Raw genomic sequence first — 18,456 nt, 5'->3', positions numbered from 1 at the left:
TAAAATTCAATAATTTCTGTAGTGATTTGCTTGCATAATAACCAACATCTAATTTTTTATATTCTATTTATCTTAAGTAGATTGATAATTTTATTAAGAAATAAATGAAGGTACAATTTGAACCATCTGGTAGACACATTTACATAATTAATTCTATAAAATATAATATTGAATGTTTTACAAAATTAGATTTTTTTAAAATTTAAATTTATTGTGTTTACATAGATTCTAGTGTCCCCCCAAAAGCATCCCCCTCCCCCATGTTCTCCTCAACATCTCCCTTGCCCCCCTCCTCGCAACGCCCTCGCTCCTTCCCTCCAGGATTTCCTTTTCTCTCTCTAGATCCCATCCTCTCATCCCCTTCCCCTCTGTGCACTTTCCCTCTGGACCCATTTATCCCGCCTCTGTCTCTATTCCGTTCCTCAGTTCATATTGTTCATTAGATTAAGTAGTGAAAGCTATTAAAGTATTTGTTAATATAGATACATTACTTAAAAATCTTTCTAAACTACTTTATTTTTATTTATTTTAATTTTTTATTGAATTAATTGGGGTGGCATTTGTTAATAAAATCATACATATTCAGGTGAACAACTCCACAACTCATCATCTGTACATGGCACTGTGTGTTTACAAGTCAAGTCCCACTCCACTGCCACCTATCCCCCCTCTACTTTCCTTCACCTTCCTCACCCTCTACTCTCCTTCACCTTCCTCACCCACTACTCTCCTTCACCTTCCTCACCCTCTACTCTCCTTCACCTTCCTCACCCCTCGTTCCGTCCTATAATCCCCACACTGTTATTTGTGTCTACGAGTTTCTTTTCTTTTTTTTTTTTTTTTGAACACTGCCATATACTTCTTGTTATTTTCAAGTCTGCATGGACATAACTCACTTCTTTGTGAGAACACATTTGAAAAAATTACTTGTCCTGAATGTATTATTAAGAAAATAAGTAATTTAATTAACTAAATTTACTGTGTCTAGGCTATACCAAATTCTCAGTTTTTTATAATCCACATGATATTTTGCTTTAAAATCAAATGAATAAATGATAAGGAATTTAAATAAAAATTACTAATAGTTTACATGGTCAGACCAATAAATTGACCAATCAACGATGCTGACAGTGTGTAAACTTGTCTCTTAGCTTACTAAAAACATATTTTTGTACCTATGCAATGTTCATTTCTATGACTCCTAAGATATGAGTGGCAAAAAAGTAAAATTACTATCAACATTAAGTAGTAAGTAGTTAAAACAGAATGAAGCAGTGTCACGGGAATTTTTGTGTGTGTGTTAAGTAAAATTTTACCTTGTAAAATCTTATATTGTAAGAGCAATGTGTAAATTTTATTGCAATAATTTTTAAATTCATTGAAGAAAATAAAGAAAATGATGAAAATATATTTATAATACATTAATTTACTCATAATAAAATTTACTTAAATAGTAATATAAACATATTTGTAAGACTAAACTAGGTATTATAAAAATAAATGGTGATAAAAGAAGACTGGACTTGGAGGAGTGAACACACAATATGGTGCTGTAGAATTGGCCACTTAAACTTGTTTATGTTAACCAATGGCACCCCAATAAATTCAATGAAAAAAAATTAAAAATAATTAAGCAAATGCCACTCTCTTCTTATAAAATGAAACGCTAAATATGAGAGAGAAACTGTAGGACTAGTATTTATGATACCAATTTTAGTAATGTGTCAGATCACTACTTGTTAAGCATCTATTTATTTGGTGAGATGTTGATGGATAATATGTAGCTTTATCTCCATTAAATTGGCCAATTGAGATATTTATCAGAAAAATATTTTTAAAATGATCCTTTTACTTTTCAAAGATGGTCAATTTAGTTAACTTAAGCTAGAAGGGCACTTACACTTTTATTGGTTTAATAAGAAGCATATGACTCAGATTCATTATTTCTCAAATTAATTCGGACATCTTATAGAATCCCATGGCAGAAAATAGTTTATTCATTTAGCAAAAAGGCATAAGAAAATAAAGCATTGGGCCTAGTCTGGAATTCTGATTTACTTAATAAGATTAATTTATTCATTCAAGCATGTAAAAGCATTAGATTCTCATTTAGCCTGACTGGGCGGTGGCACAGTGCATAGAGCATCAGACTGGAATGTTGAGGACCCAGGTTCAAACCCAGGATCAAAACCCCAAGGTCTCCAGCTTGAGCACAGGTTCATTTAGTTTGAGCAATGCTCACCAGCTTGAGCCCAAGGTCTTTGGCTTGAGCAAGGGGTCACTCAGTCTGCTGTAGCCCCTGGTAGAGTCATATATGAGAAAGCAGTCAACGAACAGCTAAGGAGCTGCAATAAAGAATTGATGCTTCTCATCTCTCTCCCTTTCTGTTTGTCCCTATATGTTCCTCTGTCTGTCTGTCTCTGTCTCTGTCATACACACAAAAAAGATTCTCATTTAAATTGTCTTTTGACACAAGAATGCAATTTTGATTAGAATAAAAATTTGAGGAGTACTATAGAGTAAAAAGTTGAGTCATATTATTTTGTAATGCCAAGAGGAAAGATTGCAACTTGCTAGGCAAATCATGAAGTAAGGTTTTCCTTCTGAGTTCCTCCACTTCATGGATGTAACATTTCCCCTGTTGTGATTTTTGTATTCCCTGGGTGCTCAGCAAGCTCCCCTACCACAATATTTGAGAGGTGAACCACATCAACAGAGTTCAATTAGCAATAGGTTGTTATCATCACACATTTGATAGTTATTTGAATGTAATAAAGAATATTTTGACTGTTTCTTGCTTACTCTGAATTTGTTTAAGAGTGGTTACAGTAAATCAGTAGAAAAAGTGTAGAAATACTTTGGTTTATGGATTTAACTAAACATCTCCAACCATTAAATTACAAATACTACAAATATACATTTAAGTTTTATAAATCTTGACTATTAGTGTACAATTTTCCAAATGTTTTCTCAAAGTAATTGGTTCTTTAAAATGATTTTTAAAGACATTAATGAGGTCATGCTGCATGAGCAAATTGTGGTGGACAAAGATACCATGCATAATAAACAAAATAGTTTGTCTAGTTACAAACAATTTAAAGCTTCAGAAATGTTGTAAGTATAAGGTTAAATTGTATTAACAAGATTAAAAAATTTTTAATTTGATATTTACATCAAATGAGAACACTTGTTTAACTTTATACAAAGTTAAGCTTATAGGTCTTTTTACTTAAGGAGAAAACATGTTTTATTGTATTAGCAGAGATCAGTTTGCTTTCTTGAAAATAACTGTCAGGTTATTGTATATATCAAGAATGTGACTTTTTAGGAAATTTTTATATTTGTTCCTTTACTAACAGTACAATTATTTGTAAATAAGTAATTATAATTAAAGAATAGATTCATGTAATAAAAAGAGAGGGAAAGGTGTGAGCCCTTAATACCATTTATTTATTTATTTATTTATTTATTTATTTATTTATTTATTTTTAGATGGCCACTACTGTGAGTGATTTTATTTGACATCATCATAACTGATTACCTAGAAATGGGAGCCAATAGCTGTCCCTTCAAGAAAAATTCAACCTTTTGAAAGTACTAATTCCTAAACTGTAAGATGTAGTTTAAGATATTGAGTTCATTTAATAGTGAATAACTTCTGCCTGTTCTTATTACCATCTAATGTGTCTTATAATGACCGATAATATCCAATTGTTTGATTATAGATGTAACCTACAGTCAAAACCAAATTGCTTTAAAAGTTAGACTATGGAGGGAAAGCAGGTGGAGGTGGGAAAAGGGGGGAAATGGGGACAAAAAAGACTTTGATTGGACTGATGGGCACACTCTAAGTGCGCACATAATGTTTTGTTGAGTTGTACACCTGAAACCTGTGCCCCACATAATTCAACAAAAATAAAAAAAAACCCTATTAAAATAAACCAGTTAACATACAAAAATAAAGGGTTTCTTCCCTTTGTTCATAGATGGCAAAGAACATTGGAGATACTTTTATCTGGAGGAAATGTGGTTGACCTTAATCCTTAGTTCTGATCCAGCAAATAATTTTCCTTCTGTAAAGCAAAATATACAATTTTGTATATAAAATATTTTTATATACAAAAGAATGACAGAGGTAAAAGAATCAAGATTATTTTTAACTTTTTTGAAATGTTCTCTCACTGTTAAAGCAAACAATGTGGAATAACAGTGTTCAAGTGTGAAAAAATATAAATACATTTAAAAGTAACAGGGAACTATAATGATGGAAAAATAAGGCATGTCAAATAGTTAAACAAAAGTGACATATTTCACGGGGTAAAGAATACATGTAATATTTCAACAGCTTTTTTAAAAACAGTTGGGACATACCACAGAGAAAAATAATAGATTAGTCAATAAGAGGATTGCCTCATTGGTTCAGTAGTAGAGCATTGGCCAACTGTGTGGATGTTCCCAGTTCGATTCTCAGTCATGGTACACAGGAGAAATGTCCATTTGCTTCTTCACCTCTCCCCTTCTCTTTTCTTTCTTTCTCTCTCTTTCTCTTCTTCCTTCCTGCAGCCATGGCTTGATTGGAGCAATTTGGCCCCAGGTGCTGAGGATGGCTCCATGGCCTCTGCCTCAGGTGCTAAAAAAAATGGCTCCTGTTGCAAGGAGCAAGGGCCCCAGATGGGCAGAGCATCGCCCCCTAGTGGGCTTGCTGGGTGGATCCCGGTCGAAGTGCATGCAGGAATCTGTCACTGCCTCCACTCCTCTCACTAAAAAATTTAAAAAAAAAAAGTAAATCGCCTCAGATGAACTATAATAAAGTAGTTTCTAAATATCTAGTTTGTAATAGAGTTTAAAACCTGAAGATTAAAATGGAATTGTTATATATTTCTGTGAAGACTGCAGGTACTTTATTTACTTGGTGACCAATGATGAAGTTGGGAGGAAATAAAAGAGAAAAATGTCCTACATCAATAAATTAACTGTTTTAAATATATTTGCAATTGTTAACTTCCCATTATAAATGCTAACAGCTTCTATTACTTTATTTACACATTGATTAAGCTATAGTAACATATGTTGAAAGAGAGAGTTTCTGAATTTTGTGTATTCAATGTCATTGTTCACTCTTAAATGATCATTAAATAAGATAATAATATCCTGCATATTAAATTTAATGAGTGTCCCTTATGGAAATATTTAATACAAAAATACTGAGAATCTTATTACTGTATCTTTGATTCATCTATTTTAAAGAGATGGCTTTTTTGGGTATTGCTTTTTCTCCTCTAAAACATAGAATTTGAACATACTATATTCTTAATATAACTGTATTTTCTATGAGCATATAAAATTTATATAATTTAACTCATAATAAATTTAACTTTTGGGTAAATCTTTGAAGAAAATATTTTGATACAGTTGGAAGCTGAAGCAAAATTTAAATTAAAAATTACTTTGTTCTCAAGTATGTATTTTTTCAGAATAAATGTTTAAATCTAGTTATTTAAAAAATAATCTCAAATCTACATTAAAATTTTAATGTTTAAAATAAAACATTAAGACTAAATTTTACTTTGGAAATAAATCAAGTACACATAAGCAGAATGATGAGATTGAAGGATCTAGAACTCTGGAAAAGGTGACTTTGTATCTTAATATTTTCAAACTGAAAGAATGCTTTGTGACTCATATTTAACCTTCAAATGTTAAGAATTCAAATGAAATAAATATAAAATAAAATTCTAAAAAGTGAAGTCCACTTTTCAGAGAGATGGGATCCTCAATAATAAAAGATTTGAAGGATTTAAAGAACATAAAAAGTCACAAAAATATCTAAAGAGATATGATTTTCATAGAATATCATGTCTTTGAGCAGACATGTAACTAAAAGCCAATCCTAAGGGGGACACCACCAGGAAAACAGTGTGTCTGGAAAGCTAAAGCCAAAAACAAGTTGAGACGTGGAAGTTAAAAAAAAATGCTAAGGATACACTCTCTCTTTTCCTCTCTCATATTAAATACACATATACCCAAATACATACACACACACACACACAGACATATTGGCACATATACCCATGCAAATATACATATACATACATACATACATATATATATATATATACACACACACACACACACACACACGCACACAAAGAGAGACAGAGATAGAGAGATAAACTTATCTATATGTAGATAAGCACACACATACAATATATGCAACGATGCAATAATTTTGGAGCATATAAAAAAACACGTTTCACCTGACCTGTGGTGGCACAGTGGATAAAATGTCAACTTGGAATGATGAGGTTACTGGTTTCAAACCGTGGGCTTTCCTGGTCAAGGCAGATATGAGAAGCAATGACTACAAGTTGAGGCTTACCATTCTTTCCCTCTTCCTTTCTCTCTCTCTAAAATCAATAAATGAAATATTTTACAAAATAAAAAAGGTGTTTCCTTTGTTTCTGGTAAATAAAAATTATTAAAAGCAAGCAATCAAACAAACAAACAAAAAACAACAAAGAATGAGAACTAATCAAATTATATTTTGTTATGAACTTTTTTCTCCTAAAAAGAATAAATTTAAAATGAACAGAGAGGAAATATAATGCAGTAGAAACCTAAACATATAAGTCAAGGTAGACAAGACAATAATCTGTTTGATTTCAAATTTGAACATCATGGCTCAGGTAATTTATAAGCTGGTGCACAGATAATTCTGCCAGTAATGAAAAAGATAGCAGAGAACAGGATGTTGACATTTTTTACAGAAAAATATTTGCTCTGTGAGCATAACATAGATTCCGAGAAAAATTTTAGAAATTACTAAAAGCCTTCTTTTTTCTTGATTTATCAAACTAAATGAATTTAGATTTCTTTTTAAAAATTATTAATATTTACAATGGAAACATCAGGAACAAATCTTACAAATTTTGGAAAAGGTTTCTAGAGTAATAGAATGAGAGAAATATATTTTAATTTAGGAAGGCATTTACACAGTTCTACATGACATTCTTTTTTAAAAAAAATATTTTATTTTTAACTTTATTCAGTTTTTGTTTGTTTTTTTTTTTAGAGAGAGAGAGAGAGAGAGAGAGAGAGAGAGAGAGAGAGAGAAGAGCAGAAAGCATCAACTCCCATATGTGCCTTGGCCAGGCAATCCCAGGGTTTTGAACTGGTGACCTCAGCATTTCCAGGTCGACACTTTATCCACTGTGCCACCACAGGTCAGGCCTCTACATGACATTCTTTTGACAAAACATAAAAAAAAGTAGGCTGGATGACATTTCTTGATCAAGATAAAGGCCTCTGGTAGTGTTCTGAAGGGGCAATACTTTTTACAAATGCATAACATGGGAGTGATTGTTGAATTTATCTCATTTCTAGTTCTAACAGCTTACACAAGGTAACCTTATTCTAATTTTAAAGATGAGAAAACTGAGTTTCTTTTTTTTTTTTTTAACTGAGAAAGAGAGTCAGAGAGAGGGACAGACAGGGACAGAGAGAGATGAAACACATCAATCATCAATTTTTTGTTGCGACACCTTAGTTGTTCATTGATTGCTTTCTCATATGTGCCTTGACCGTGGGCCTTCAGCAGATGGAGTAACCCCTTGCTCAAGCCATGGGCTTTGGGTCCAAGCTGGTGAGCTTTTGCTCAAACCAGATGAGTCTGCGCTCAAGCTGGAGACCTCAGGGTCTCGAACCTGGGACCTCCGCATCCCAGTCCGATGCTCTATCCACTGCGCCACCACCTAGTCAGGCAGGAACTGAGTTTTAAAGTGGTTAAATAACTTTCTTCCTATCTGAAGACTAATAATTGCAGAACTGGGTTTCAAACTCAGTTCTCCATGATCCATTGTATCTCCTATGAATAAGAAAATTATACAATATCAAATTTGTGGTAACATAAAGCTAGCAAGCTATGTTAAAAGAATGAATGACTAATCAACAGCTGGACAGTGGGGAGCATGGTCAGAAGAAACAAGACAAAATTCTCTGGAAAGTAATAGTAAGTATTAAAAGAAATCTTCCAAATCAAACATATATAGAAAGGAAATTATGTTTTATCTATCAACCATGTAACTAATATCATAAAGTTTGACTGTGGGCTCTATTAGTTAGTATTATAGTGGTAAAAATAAATGTGATTTTAGACTGATTTAATGGATATATTAATGAGAAAAAACAAACAGAATTGACCTGTTTATTTTTTTCAGTTGTTAGCAGATATTGGGAGTACCTAATGTTTCCATTATTAACTCTTGTGTCTGCCACATTCTAAAAACATGTTGACCAACTAGCCAATGTTGAGTGATATGTTTGTTTTCATTTATATACCTTTATTTCACAGCATAGTTTTTCTATGAGAGCTTTTTAAAAATTCCCAGAGTACTGGCCCAGTAAGAAAGGAAATGTTCTAGTCTTATAAGTGAGGCTGTATGAGAGATATGGTTCTAAATGACACATTAAGTTCCAAATTATATTGCTATGCCTGGAAAATATTTAGTTTATAAATTGCACAAGGTTATAGCTTTTCAATGAGAATGCAAAAATCTTTGCATTATACTTTTTATGTCCATACCTGTTATTGTGGATAAAATGTGATTTTCCAAAAATTGTATATTTCCAAATTTTATTGTGCTTTTATAGGGTACCTTTCTTTGATGGCCATAAATGCTGACATGGCTCCTTTAAAGAAAATAATTTTAAGTGTAAATAAGCTTTTTAGTCAGTTCAAGATATACAAATTGAGACATTGCTTAAAGTATAGACCATATTTTCTGCTTGAAACCTGTGAGCATCCTATTTTCTTAGCAATTCAATAACTATTTATGTCACAGTTCAGTCTTTTTCAATGGATATTTATAACAAGCAAAAAAAATTATTTACTCTTTCCTTAAAATGAACTGCAAAAAGCAAGATCACATAATGCTTATTTAAGATTGAATATAATTAAACCAAAAACCTCTCTTTTTGCTTTATGTCTCTCAGTCATGATTGCTCATTCAGAATTTTTAAAAATAGGAAATACAGCATTAGACCAGTGAAAAAATCTTGAATCAGATTTTCTTGTTGAAAGAGAAAGGTTATTTGCACCTCCAACGCTTAATGGAGAAGCTTTCTTTGTTAAAGATTTTTCCTTAGAAAGCTGACCCACAGTCAACATATAAAGAAGATATAGAGATATTCTTAGGTGATTGACAAGATGATTCAAACCTAACTTTGGTAATGAATGGGTCAAGTTTGAGATTAAATGTGACCTTTTTGAATTACATTTGCTTTTATAATTCTCTAGCAAATATACAATTTCAGTGTTGAAGCATTTTCTAGAAATTGGTGTCATTGGCTGGTCTTTGGAATAACTTGCAGAAAAAATATGTAAAAGGTTACAACTCACTTCATGGAGCCTGCCTTTGTCTTGATATTATATGTCTTTGCTGTATACCTCTTATCATTGAATGTGCAAGAAAAATATGGTTTTTTTAAATTTCCCAGATATATGTAGAATATTCTACAACTAACCAGCTAATAAAAGAGGGTGAGAAAAGCCAAGAAAACAGTATCTTTCAGTATGTGCAAGTATTCCCCAAATCAATGGAAAGATAATAGCTCAGTGGCAGTGTTCATCTTTTCTGACTTCAAGGCTTAGATGTGCTACAAATTATTAAGATTTGTAGGGTCATATTTTCTCTAATACTATAGTATCTGGGAGAAAAAGTACACAACAACTACTGTGTTAAAGAAAAAAAGTTTTCCAGTATATTTTTTTTGTGTGTGTATTTTTCTGAAGCTGGAAATGGGGAGAGACAGACAGACTCCCGCATGTGCCCGACTGGGATCCACCCCGGCACGCCCATCAGGGGCGACGCTCTGCCCCTCCGGGGCGTCGCTCTGCCGCGACCAGAGCCACTCTAGCGCCTGGGGCAGAGGCCAAGGAGCCATCCCCAGCGCCCGGGCCATCTTTGCTCCAATGGAGCCTTGGCTGCGGGAGGGGAAGAGAGAGACAGAGAGGAAGGAGGGGGGTAGAGAAGCAAATGGGCACTTCTCCTGTGTGCCCTGGCCGGGAATCGAACTGGGGTTCGACACTCTACCACTGAGCCAACCGGCCAGGGCCAGTATTTTATCTGAGTTTATAATTTAATCAATTTGAATAGAATGAATAAAATAATCCCTACTCTTTTTTGTACTGTAGTGGACAAGTGAATCCTAAAGATTTTATTTCAGGATGAAAGGAAGAACAAGAAAAATTTCTCTTTCCTTTTCGGTATCACAAATCTAATCTTTACACACACACACATATATATGCACACATATCCATCTCTGTAAACATATATTTGAGCATCTCGATAAACACAAAGTACTCTTCATTCCTTTTTATCATAAAACTTTTCATCTTTACTGTTTATCAAAAACTGAAAGGATGAGACAAGCTCAGGACATTCTGAAAAACAATGTTTTTAGGACGTTTCCTAAATTGATTTGATGGACAAATGGTGTATTCACAATTGTCTATATTTATAATAAATTTTAGTCAGGTTTGCTTACCATTTAGGTACATATACCACAAAAACATAATTTAGGACACTTTAGTATTACTCTACAGAATGTTAATAGGATTAATGGAAAAATTATACCAACTATTTCCAGATGAAGTAACTTATTGTCTTGAGACTGGTATATCAGAGAACAGAAAGCATACATTGTGTCAGGAGCAATCACTATACAAGGAGAAGGGCATTATCTAGATGTAAGAACTTCATCTCTTCTCTCATTCTGATTTGCTATGAATTAGCTGAGTGTAGAAAAGTCAACAGATGTCTACGTTTCTTACTTTTCTTCTTTATAAGAACGTCCATTTAAACTCCAAAAAATATATATGATAAATCACAATGATTCCAATTACACAATTTTTAATACAAAACATATAAAATCAATTTCAAAAATTTTTTGTATATACCGAAAATGTTTATAAGAATGAACTAGGCCTTCTTTATTTTTTTTTTATTAAATACAGGTACCCAATGTAACCTAAAAATATTGAGCATAACTATTCATTTTGATGCAAAAGGGAAACTAGAAAAAGACTGCCTCCTACTGAAAATGTATTTTTTATAATAGTTGCTCAATTAAGTGTTTCTATACAAGGACCAATACTTCCTTTTATATAAATAATCAGGGAAGAGATTTTTTAAATATTCTTTTCTTCCTATAGCCCCACCTACACGCAAAATTTCATTGTAAAGACATTATTTTAATGAGGAGGTATTCATTGTAGATGTATGAGAGTCTATGGAAACCTAAGTTTACAAAAAAAGGACAGATTATCATTTTAACCTACTGTATAGTCACACAGATCCTTAATAAAGGCTATCTGATGATATAAATGATCAACTCTTAATGAATTTTATACAGTTGGCAACTGTTTTTTCAAGACTTATCTTCCAGTAAATAAAATTTTCTTTTTATAAGTTCTTCAGCCACCTTTTTGACATTCAGTTAAGCTTAATACTAACATGATAACATTAAAATATAAATGAAAATTACATTAACTGTAAACTTATATTTAACTTCAAAAGTTGAAATAAATACAAGTGTATACTAGAGTTCAATGATTATAATGACAATGAGTAAATCAAAGCTGCCAAGGTGACTAACTTTTCTTTTAAAAATATCCCATCTGTAGCTTTACCACAAAGGACAAAGGTAGCAAAAGAGGAAGGTAACAAAAAAAGAAACAGGAATACCTGTTTCAGTGACTGGACATACTGATTGAATTGGCTAAGAAGTCCAAATGCTAATACTCCTAATAATCAGCCATTCTTTTTGTGTTTTGGTCACGTATATCCTTATACACTTTATATCAAATGGAATTTTTTGATTCACATCTGTCATTTCAAAGTTTCCATTTTTAAATTCTCCTAGTCTTATGTAAGTATCACATTGTCTACTTTGTTTGATAAGTATAACATTTTTTCCAACATCTAAGGCGCCATGATGTAAAATGTCATTTTGTCGATCTTCCGTTCCAGTACTCACTTTAATTTTCTTAATTACATTTGAATGTTCAAACACAATCACAAAAATGTCTCCTGTTGAGGGCGGTTTTCCCCAAAAGTACTCATCAACACTACTATAGGCCTTGCTTGCTTCATAATTTTCAAAAACATTCATGTTGGTATACAGACTTGCAGGAGGATTATCAGGAATGTCAAATAATTCCTCTTCAAAATCATCATCCTTCAGCTTATTCTCTGCCCCTTTATATGACGAGTAGTAACCCATGTGCTGAAAGAGAGAAGGTTTAAAACGAATCACATTTTTCTGAGCCAACAGACCCCGAAAATGAGTCAATAGCCAATCACAAGGCATTTCTTGATAAAACATTAATAAAAAATGTGCCAAACGAGGGAGATCATGTGAGTGATAAAGTTTTCCAATGTAGCCAAGCTTAGAAAATTCAAGAGTTACCCAGTAAGTTCCTTCTAGAGATGAAATCACTTTCTTGATGGCAGTTAAGAAATTTTTTGAACATCGAACATCGTCTTCAAGCATTACATAATAGTCTGAAGTATTGGCACAAAAATTAAGCAGAAAAGCATAATCTACATTTTGCTTGGAACGAAATTTGACTCTGTCTTCTGGATCGTTGTAGTTTCTTTTAAGGCCATCCAGAATTGGGTAGTATTCTTCTGGAGCATGTATAACTACTAATCTTCCTGCAATAATATGGTGAGCAAATTTCTGTGTGATATCCTGGACCACGACCTCACGCCAGGATGAATTAAAGTCTGCTAGGTGAACCACCACTGAGATTTCCTTCAGTTCTTCATAGCTGGATTGCTCAAAAATTGACTTTATTGTCTCAAGTAAATAGTTTCCTTTTTTTCGCTTCACTGATGAAAGTCCAATTGTAAGAAACCCTGAACAAAAGAATTAAGGAAGATGATAAATTGAATGTAAAATAGGTTTTGAATAACAGAAACAAAGACACAAAATGTTCTCTCCCCCTGAAGTCTGCTACTATATTAAGTAAATCTAGTGAATGATTATGTATAGAGCACTTCGTGACTTAAATATTATTCTAAACACATAAAAGCTATAGTAGTTTATACATAATTGATGTTTTCTATAAAAAATTGAATCTTAAACACGATTTATGAGGTCTTTTGCTATAAACATTTGTTTGTGAAATGAAAAATATGGTTTAAAGTGTTCTGCAGCTTTATGTTGTCATCTATACCCATTAAAAAAGATATTTATATAAAACTCATGTTATTAAAAAAAAAACATGGATCCTGACCAAGTGGTGGCACAGTGGATAGAGCATTGAGCTGGGATGCAGAGGACCCAGGTTCGAAACACCTAGGTCACTGGCTTGAGTGCAAGCTCATCAATTTGAGCATGAGGACACTGGCTTGAGCGTGGGATCATAGACATGACCCCATGGTCACTGGCTTGAGACCATAGGTCACTAGCTTGAAGCTCAAGGTCACTGGCTTGAGCAAGGGTCACTCTCTGTGCTGTATCTCCCTGGTCAAGGCACATATGAGAAAGCAATCAATGAACAACTAAGGTGCCACAGTGAAGACTTGGTGCTTCTTATCTCTCTCTCTTCCTGTCTGTCTGTCCCTATATGTTTCTCTCATGCTCTCTGTCACCAGAAAAAGAAATAAAAACCTGGAAAAGAAGGAGGAAATTTACAGTTAAGAATGACAAACTAGTCTTAAATTATGAAAAAGAAATTTAGGAGTATCTTATTCTTTTGTCTTAAAATTTTCATAAAAAGATGTCATCTTTTTTTTTTCTTTGATCACTAACATTATCTTTTATCAGAAGGATTTCTAATTGGCCTTCAAAACTTTATTTTGAAATTTATCTAGGAAGTTAACTAGAGTGCAAACAGTATCATAAACTCAAATTGAAAAATTGCATTATTGTTCAAATGTACGGTACATTGTTCTAATTCATGAATATTATTGTTTATTTTAAAATACTTTTTATGTTAATTATATCTGAAAAATTTTTATTTGGCTACTAAAGCATAAAATTAGAAAGCAGATATTTTTAAGTAATAAAATAAAACCTGGTGAAGTGGCAGTTTGCGTCTGAGAGGTGTTAGATGTCTCTCTATTGAAATATTTTCACTCTTTAAAGTTCTCATTTTTACCATGACTAATAACTAAATAAAATTTCAGAACCATCCTTTGGAGAGCAATGTTTTATTTTGTTTGTTTGTTTGTTTGTTTGTTTGTCTTACCAAGATCACAGTTTAAATATAGACACTTAAATAAAATGAAATATGCAACATTTAAAAAGCTTTTCCAAGAAAAATTCTTATTACTAGTCTGTCATACAGGTAGAGGTTTATACATTTTTTAAATACCTGACTCACCACACTAACTTCTGAAAACTGAAAACATTATTAAACCATTAAACTGAAGCCACCAGCCTTCATTAGTGCTCAATAATGGCAACACTGACATAATACTTTCCACATAAAAAGCAGAAAATATGCATTTTACTTGTAACTTGTATCTTAATATTCATTAAGTCTTTTAGGATAGTTTGTGAGCATCATCACTGCATTATATAGATGAGGAAACTAAATCACTGTGAGATTAGGTAATGTGGAGAAAGTGCCATGCCTCATAGGTAGTGTGATGGAAAGATCCAAAATGTCTTGCTCTTATCCTTTGTTTCATATTGCTTCTTAGTATAAAGCAGTTGGCTTCTGTACCAATATACATTAGCAAACTTAGCATGAAAAAGGGAAATGAGTAATGTTTGAATAAAGGTGAACAGATGTAGATTAAAAAAAGATAGTGGCAGTCTTATGCAATTAGAAAATTAGGAGCAGTAGATATTTGAAATGGTAGAATGAAAAAAAGACCTAAAGATACCTGAATAAAGTTACAGTTTCCTCAACCTGGTGATCACAAATTCACTTGCATAAACACTTCCTAACAGGAAACTGAATTTTTGTGGTGTCCACATAATCTATAAAGAAGTTAATGATATCACTGTATTTCATTGATTCTAAAATTCATATTTTTTCATATAGAAATATTTAAAAATCAGGTTGCATATTACAATTGATGGCATCTCACAATTAAAACTAATAAATACTTATATTTTCTTGGTGGTACAGTAATTAGATCATGATACTTTCTGTAACATATGGTATTTTAAAATCAGTAATATGTAGTATGTTACTTCATGGATTCAAACTGCCTGTAGTAGGTTGAATAATTTCCTCTAAAAATTCATGTCTATTTGAAACCGCAGAGTGTGACCTTATCTGGAAGTAGAGTCTTTGCAGATGTAATTAGTTAAGGATATTGTGTTGAACTTAAATTGATTTTCGAGTGGTCCCAAATTTAATGACTAGTGTCTTTATAAGAGGAGAGGACAGAGACAGAGAAAAGAAGGAAGGCCACATGAAGATAAAGACAGGGATTGTGATCATGTGACCACAAACCAAAGAATGCCAAGAGTGATCAGAACCTGGAAGAGGCAAAAAAGAATTTTCCCCAGCCCTGGCCGGTTGGCTCAGTGGTAGAGCATCGGCCTGGCGTGCAAGAGTCCCGGGTTCGATTCCCAGCTAGGGCACACAGGAGAAGCGCCCATCTGCTTCTCCACCCCTCCCCCCTCTCTTTCCTCTCTGTCTCTCTCTTCCCCTCCTGCAGCCGAGGCTCCATTGGAGCAATGTTTGCCCGGGCGCTGAGGATGGCTCCATGACCTCTGCCTCAGGCGCTAGAATGGCTCTGATTGCTGCAGAGTGAGGCCCCAAGATGGGAAGAGAATCACCCCCTGGTGGGCATGCCGGGTGGATCCCGGTCGGGCGCAGGCGGGAGTCTGTCTGACTGCCTCCCCTTTTCCAACTTTGGAAAAATAAAAATAAATAAATAAATACAATAAAAAAGAATTTTTCCTAAGACCTCCCCTAGAGTGTGATTTCAGACTTCTGGTCTCCACAGCTGTGAAAGAATAAATTTTTATTGTTTTACACCTCCTAGTTTGTGATAAATTATTAAAGTACCTTAGGAAACCAGATACAATGACTTTTTCACTAATTTAATGCTGGTGGCAAGTTAGACAAACCAAACCACTGAAACTTTGAAAATGTGTCAATATGGGGCTATTTTGAAAGGATAACTTAACATTTAAAATAAAGATTTAAAATTGGGCTAATGGTGTGCGCAAGTGATGTCTTGTTGAGTTGTACACTTGAAACCTGTATGGTTTTGTGAACCAATGTCATTTCAAAAAATTCAATAAAAACTAAATGATAACAAAGAGAATTAAAATGTATAAATAAATAAATATTTTTTCTAGTTTCTCTACATGATCCTACAACAAACTGTCAAAATGTTAATATTATAGTAAGATATTATAAATTTTTTTATTTTTTATTTTTTTTATTTTTCTGAAGCTGGAAACAGGGAGAGACAGTCAGACAGACTCCCGCATGCGCCTGACCGGGATCCACCCGGCACGCCCACCAGGGGTGACGCTCTGCCCACCAGGGGGCGATGCTCTGCCCATCCTGGGCATCTCCATGTTGCGACCAGAGCCACTCTAGCGCCTGAGGCAGAGGCCACAGAGCCATCCCCAGCGCCCGGGCCATCTTTGCTCCAATGGAGCCTTGGCTGCGGGAGGGGAAGAGAGAGACAGAGAGGAAAGCGCGTTGGAGGGGTGGAGAAGCAAATGGGCGCTTCTCCTGTGTGCCCTGGCCGGGAATCGAACCCGGGTCCTCCGCACGCTAGGCCGACGCTCTACCACTGAGCCAACCGGCCAGGGCCAAATTTTTTAATATAATTGTACCACTAAATAATTGTAATCTGTGAAGAAACATTTAAATCTACTGCTCACAAAAATTAGGGAATATTTCAAAATGAATATAATGTGATTAAAAAAAGAAGCATTTGAATTTCTTTTATTAAACAAGAACATCAGAAAAGCAAACAAGGCAAAGAAAGTTGGTTGATTATGCAAATGAGATGCAAAACTAACTTTTATTTTGATAGATACATGAATTCCAAACTGCCCTTTTGATGTTCTGCTTATCTGTCAGACCTCACAATTACTATCACCCCTGAGACACAGGAATTCCAAGAAGCTGGTAAGCAGCCCCAAGGAGGAGCATTCCGGACATACCAGACTTTTAATTCAACACCCACTTGCTCAAGACTATCCCTTACCCTATAAAATTCATCCCCCTAGCTTGTACTGGTGCTCTTCTCCCCAGAGAAGTGTCCAGCAGGGTTCCTTTTTTCCTTTCAATAAAGCCTGTTACTCTGGTCTTTTCGACCTCCCATGGATTCCAATATATTTCATTGGTGAGAATGTGCTATACAAAAGGCAGAAAGTACTGGAGTATCTGCATGCTCCCTGATCCCCTAATTTTTGTAAGCAGTCTATTTTACCAAAGTAAATTATATTAGCAAACCCTATAAACTTTTATTGCTTTACAAATAAAATAAATAATTATTTTTAAACAAAGTATTTTATGTGTTCTAGATTTAAAAGTGTTGGAATACTTACTCTTTCTTTGTGAAGGAGTGGAAGCTAAATAGCGATAGGTAACATTGATGGCTCCTGAGAAATTAGATAAATCTTTGAAAGTATGCACATAACGTTCTGAATTCAGTTGATGTGTGGATGTTTCCCTTATAAGTTGTTTATCTCCTTCCTGGATGCCAAAAAAAGAAGCAGAGATACTAAACGAATAATAGATGGTCATGAATTGAAAAAAGTTTCTTCTTATACAATAAATATATGGGTCTGATATATAATATGCATATCATTTACACCTTAATTACTGGCATCACTGGAGATCATTATCTCTCACCTGGATTCCTACTTAGGGTCTCTGCTCTAGGCTCTCTATATTCTACTCTTTATACTATAGTTACATTTGATTTTTGGTAGCATACATCAATAATGGTAGTATATAAAAAACATAACTATCGAAAATTCTCACTGACTCCATGGTAAAATTCAAATACTTCAAAATAATTCCAGGATTTTTTTAAATTTTCATTTATATTTTTAGAGAGGGGAACAAGAGAGAGAGAGAGAGAGAGAGAGAGAGAGAGAGAAGTGAGGGAGGAGCAGAAAGCATCATCTCCCATATGTGCCTTGACCAGGTAAGCCCAGGGTTTCAAACAGGCGACCTCAGCATTCCAGGTTGATGCTTTATCACAGGTCAAGCTAATTCCAGGATCTTAAAATTTGATATTAATATATTTTACAGTTTCATGTAAAACTAATTGCCACTAAATTCCTCATTTTAGATTCATATTAAGCTATTTACTCTTTTTCAACCATTGTCTCATAAAATATCACACATTATTTCTGATGGGAAATTTTAGGAATAATAAAGAAGATTTAGTACTAGATATAATAGATTTTGTATAATTTATTAATCAAGAAGTTTTACTTAGTAACTTATTC

The 18,456-nt window shown here is 33.8% G+C and overlaps 1 protein-coding gene across 2 annotated transcripts in view; it reads right to left on the bottom strand.

The window, feature by feature from the left end:
* Window positions 1-10,496: 10,496 nt before the first annotated feature.
* Window positions 10,497-18,456, bottom strand: part of MGAT4C (MGAT4 family member C) — a 537,929-nt gene continuing 529,969 nt past the window's right edge. For both annotated transcript variants that reach the window (XM_066254797.1, XM_066254798.1), the window contains 2 exons: window positions 17,545-17,692; window positions 10,497-12,920 (listed from right to left, as the gene is read on the bottom strand). In XM_066254797.1, coding sequence (XP_066110894.1) covers window positions 11,779-12,920; window positions 17,545-17,692 — 1,290 coding nt within the window. In that variant the 3' untranslated portion in view covers window positions 10,497-11,778. The remainder of the gene's footprint in view (window positions 12,921-17,544; window positions 17,693-18,456) is intronic.

The sequence above is a fragment of the Saccopteryx bilineata genome, chromosome 2 (genome assembly GCF_036850765.1).
Source record: "Saccopteryx bilineata isolate mSacBil1 chromosome 2, mSacBil1_pri_phased_curated, whole genome shotgun sequence".
NCBI lineage: Eukaryota > Metazoa > Chordata > Mammalia > Chiroptera > Emballonuridae > Saccopteryx > Saccopteryx bilineata.
Note: the sequence above shows the minus strand (reverse complement) of the source record. Positions and strands in the feature narration are given on the sequence as shown.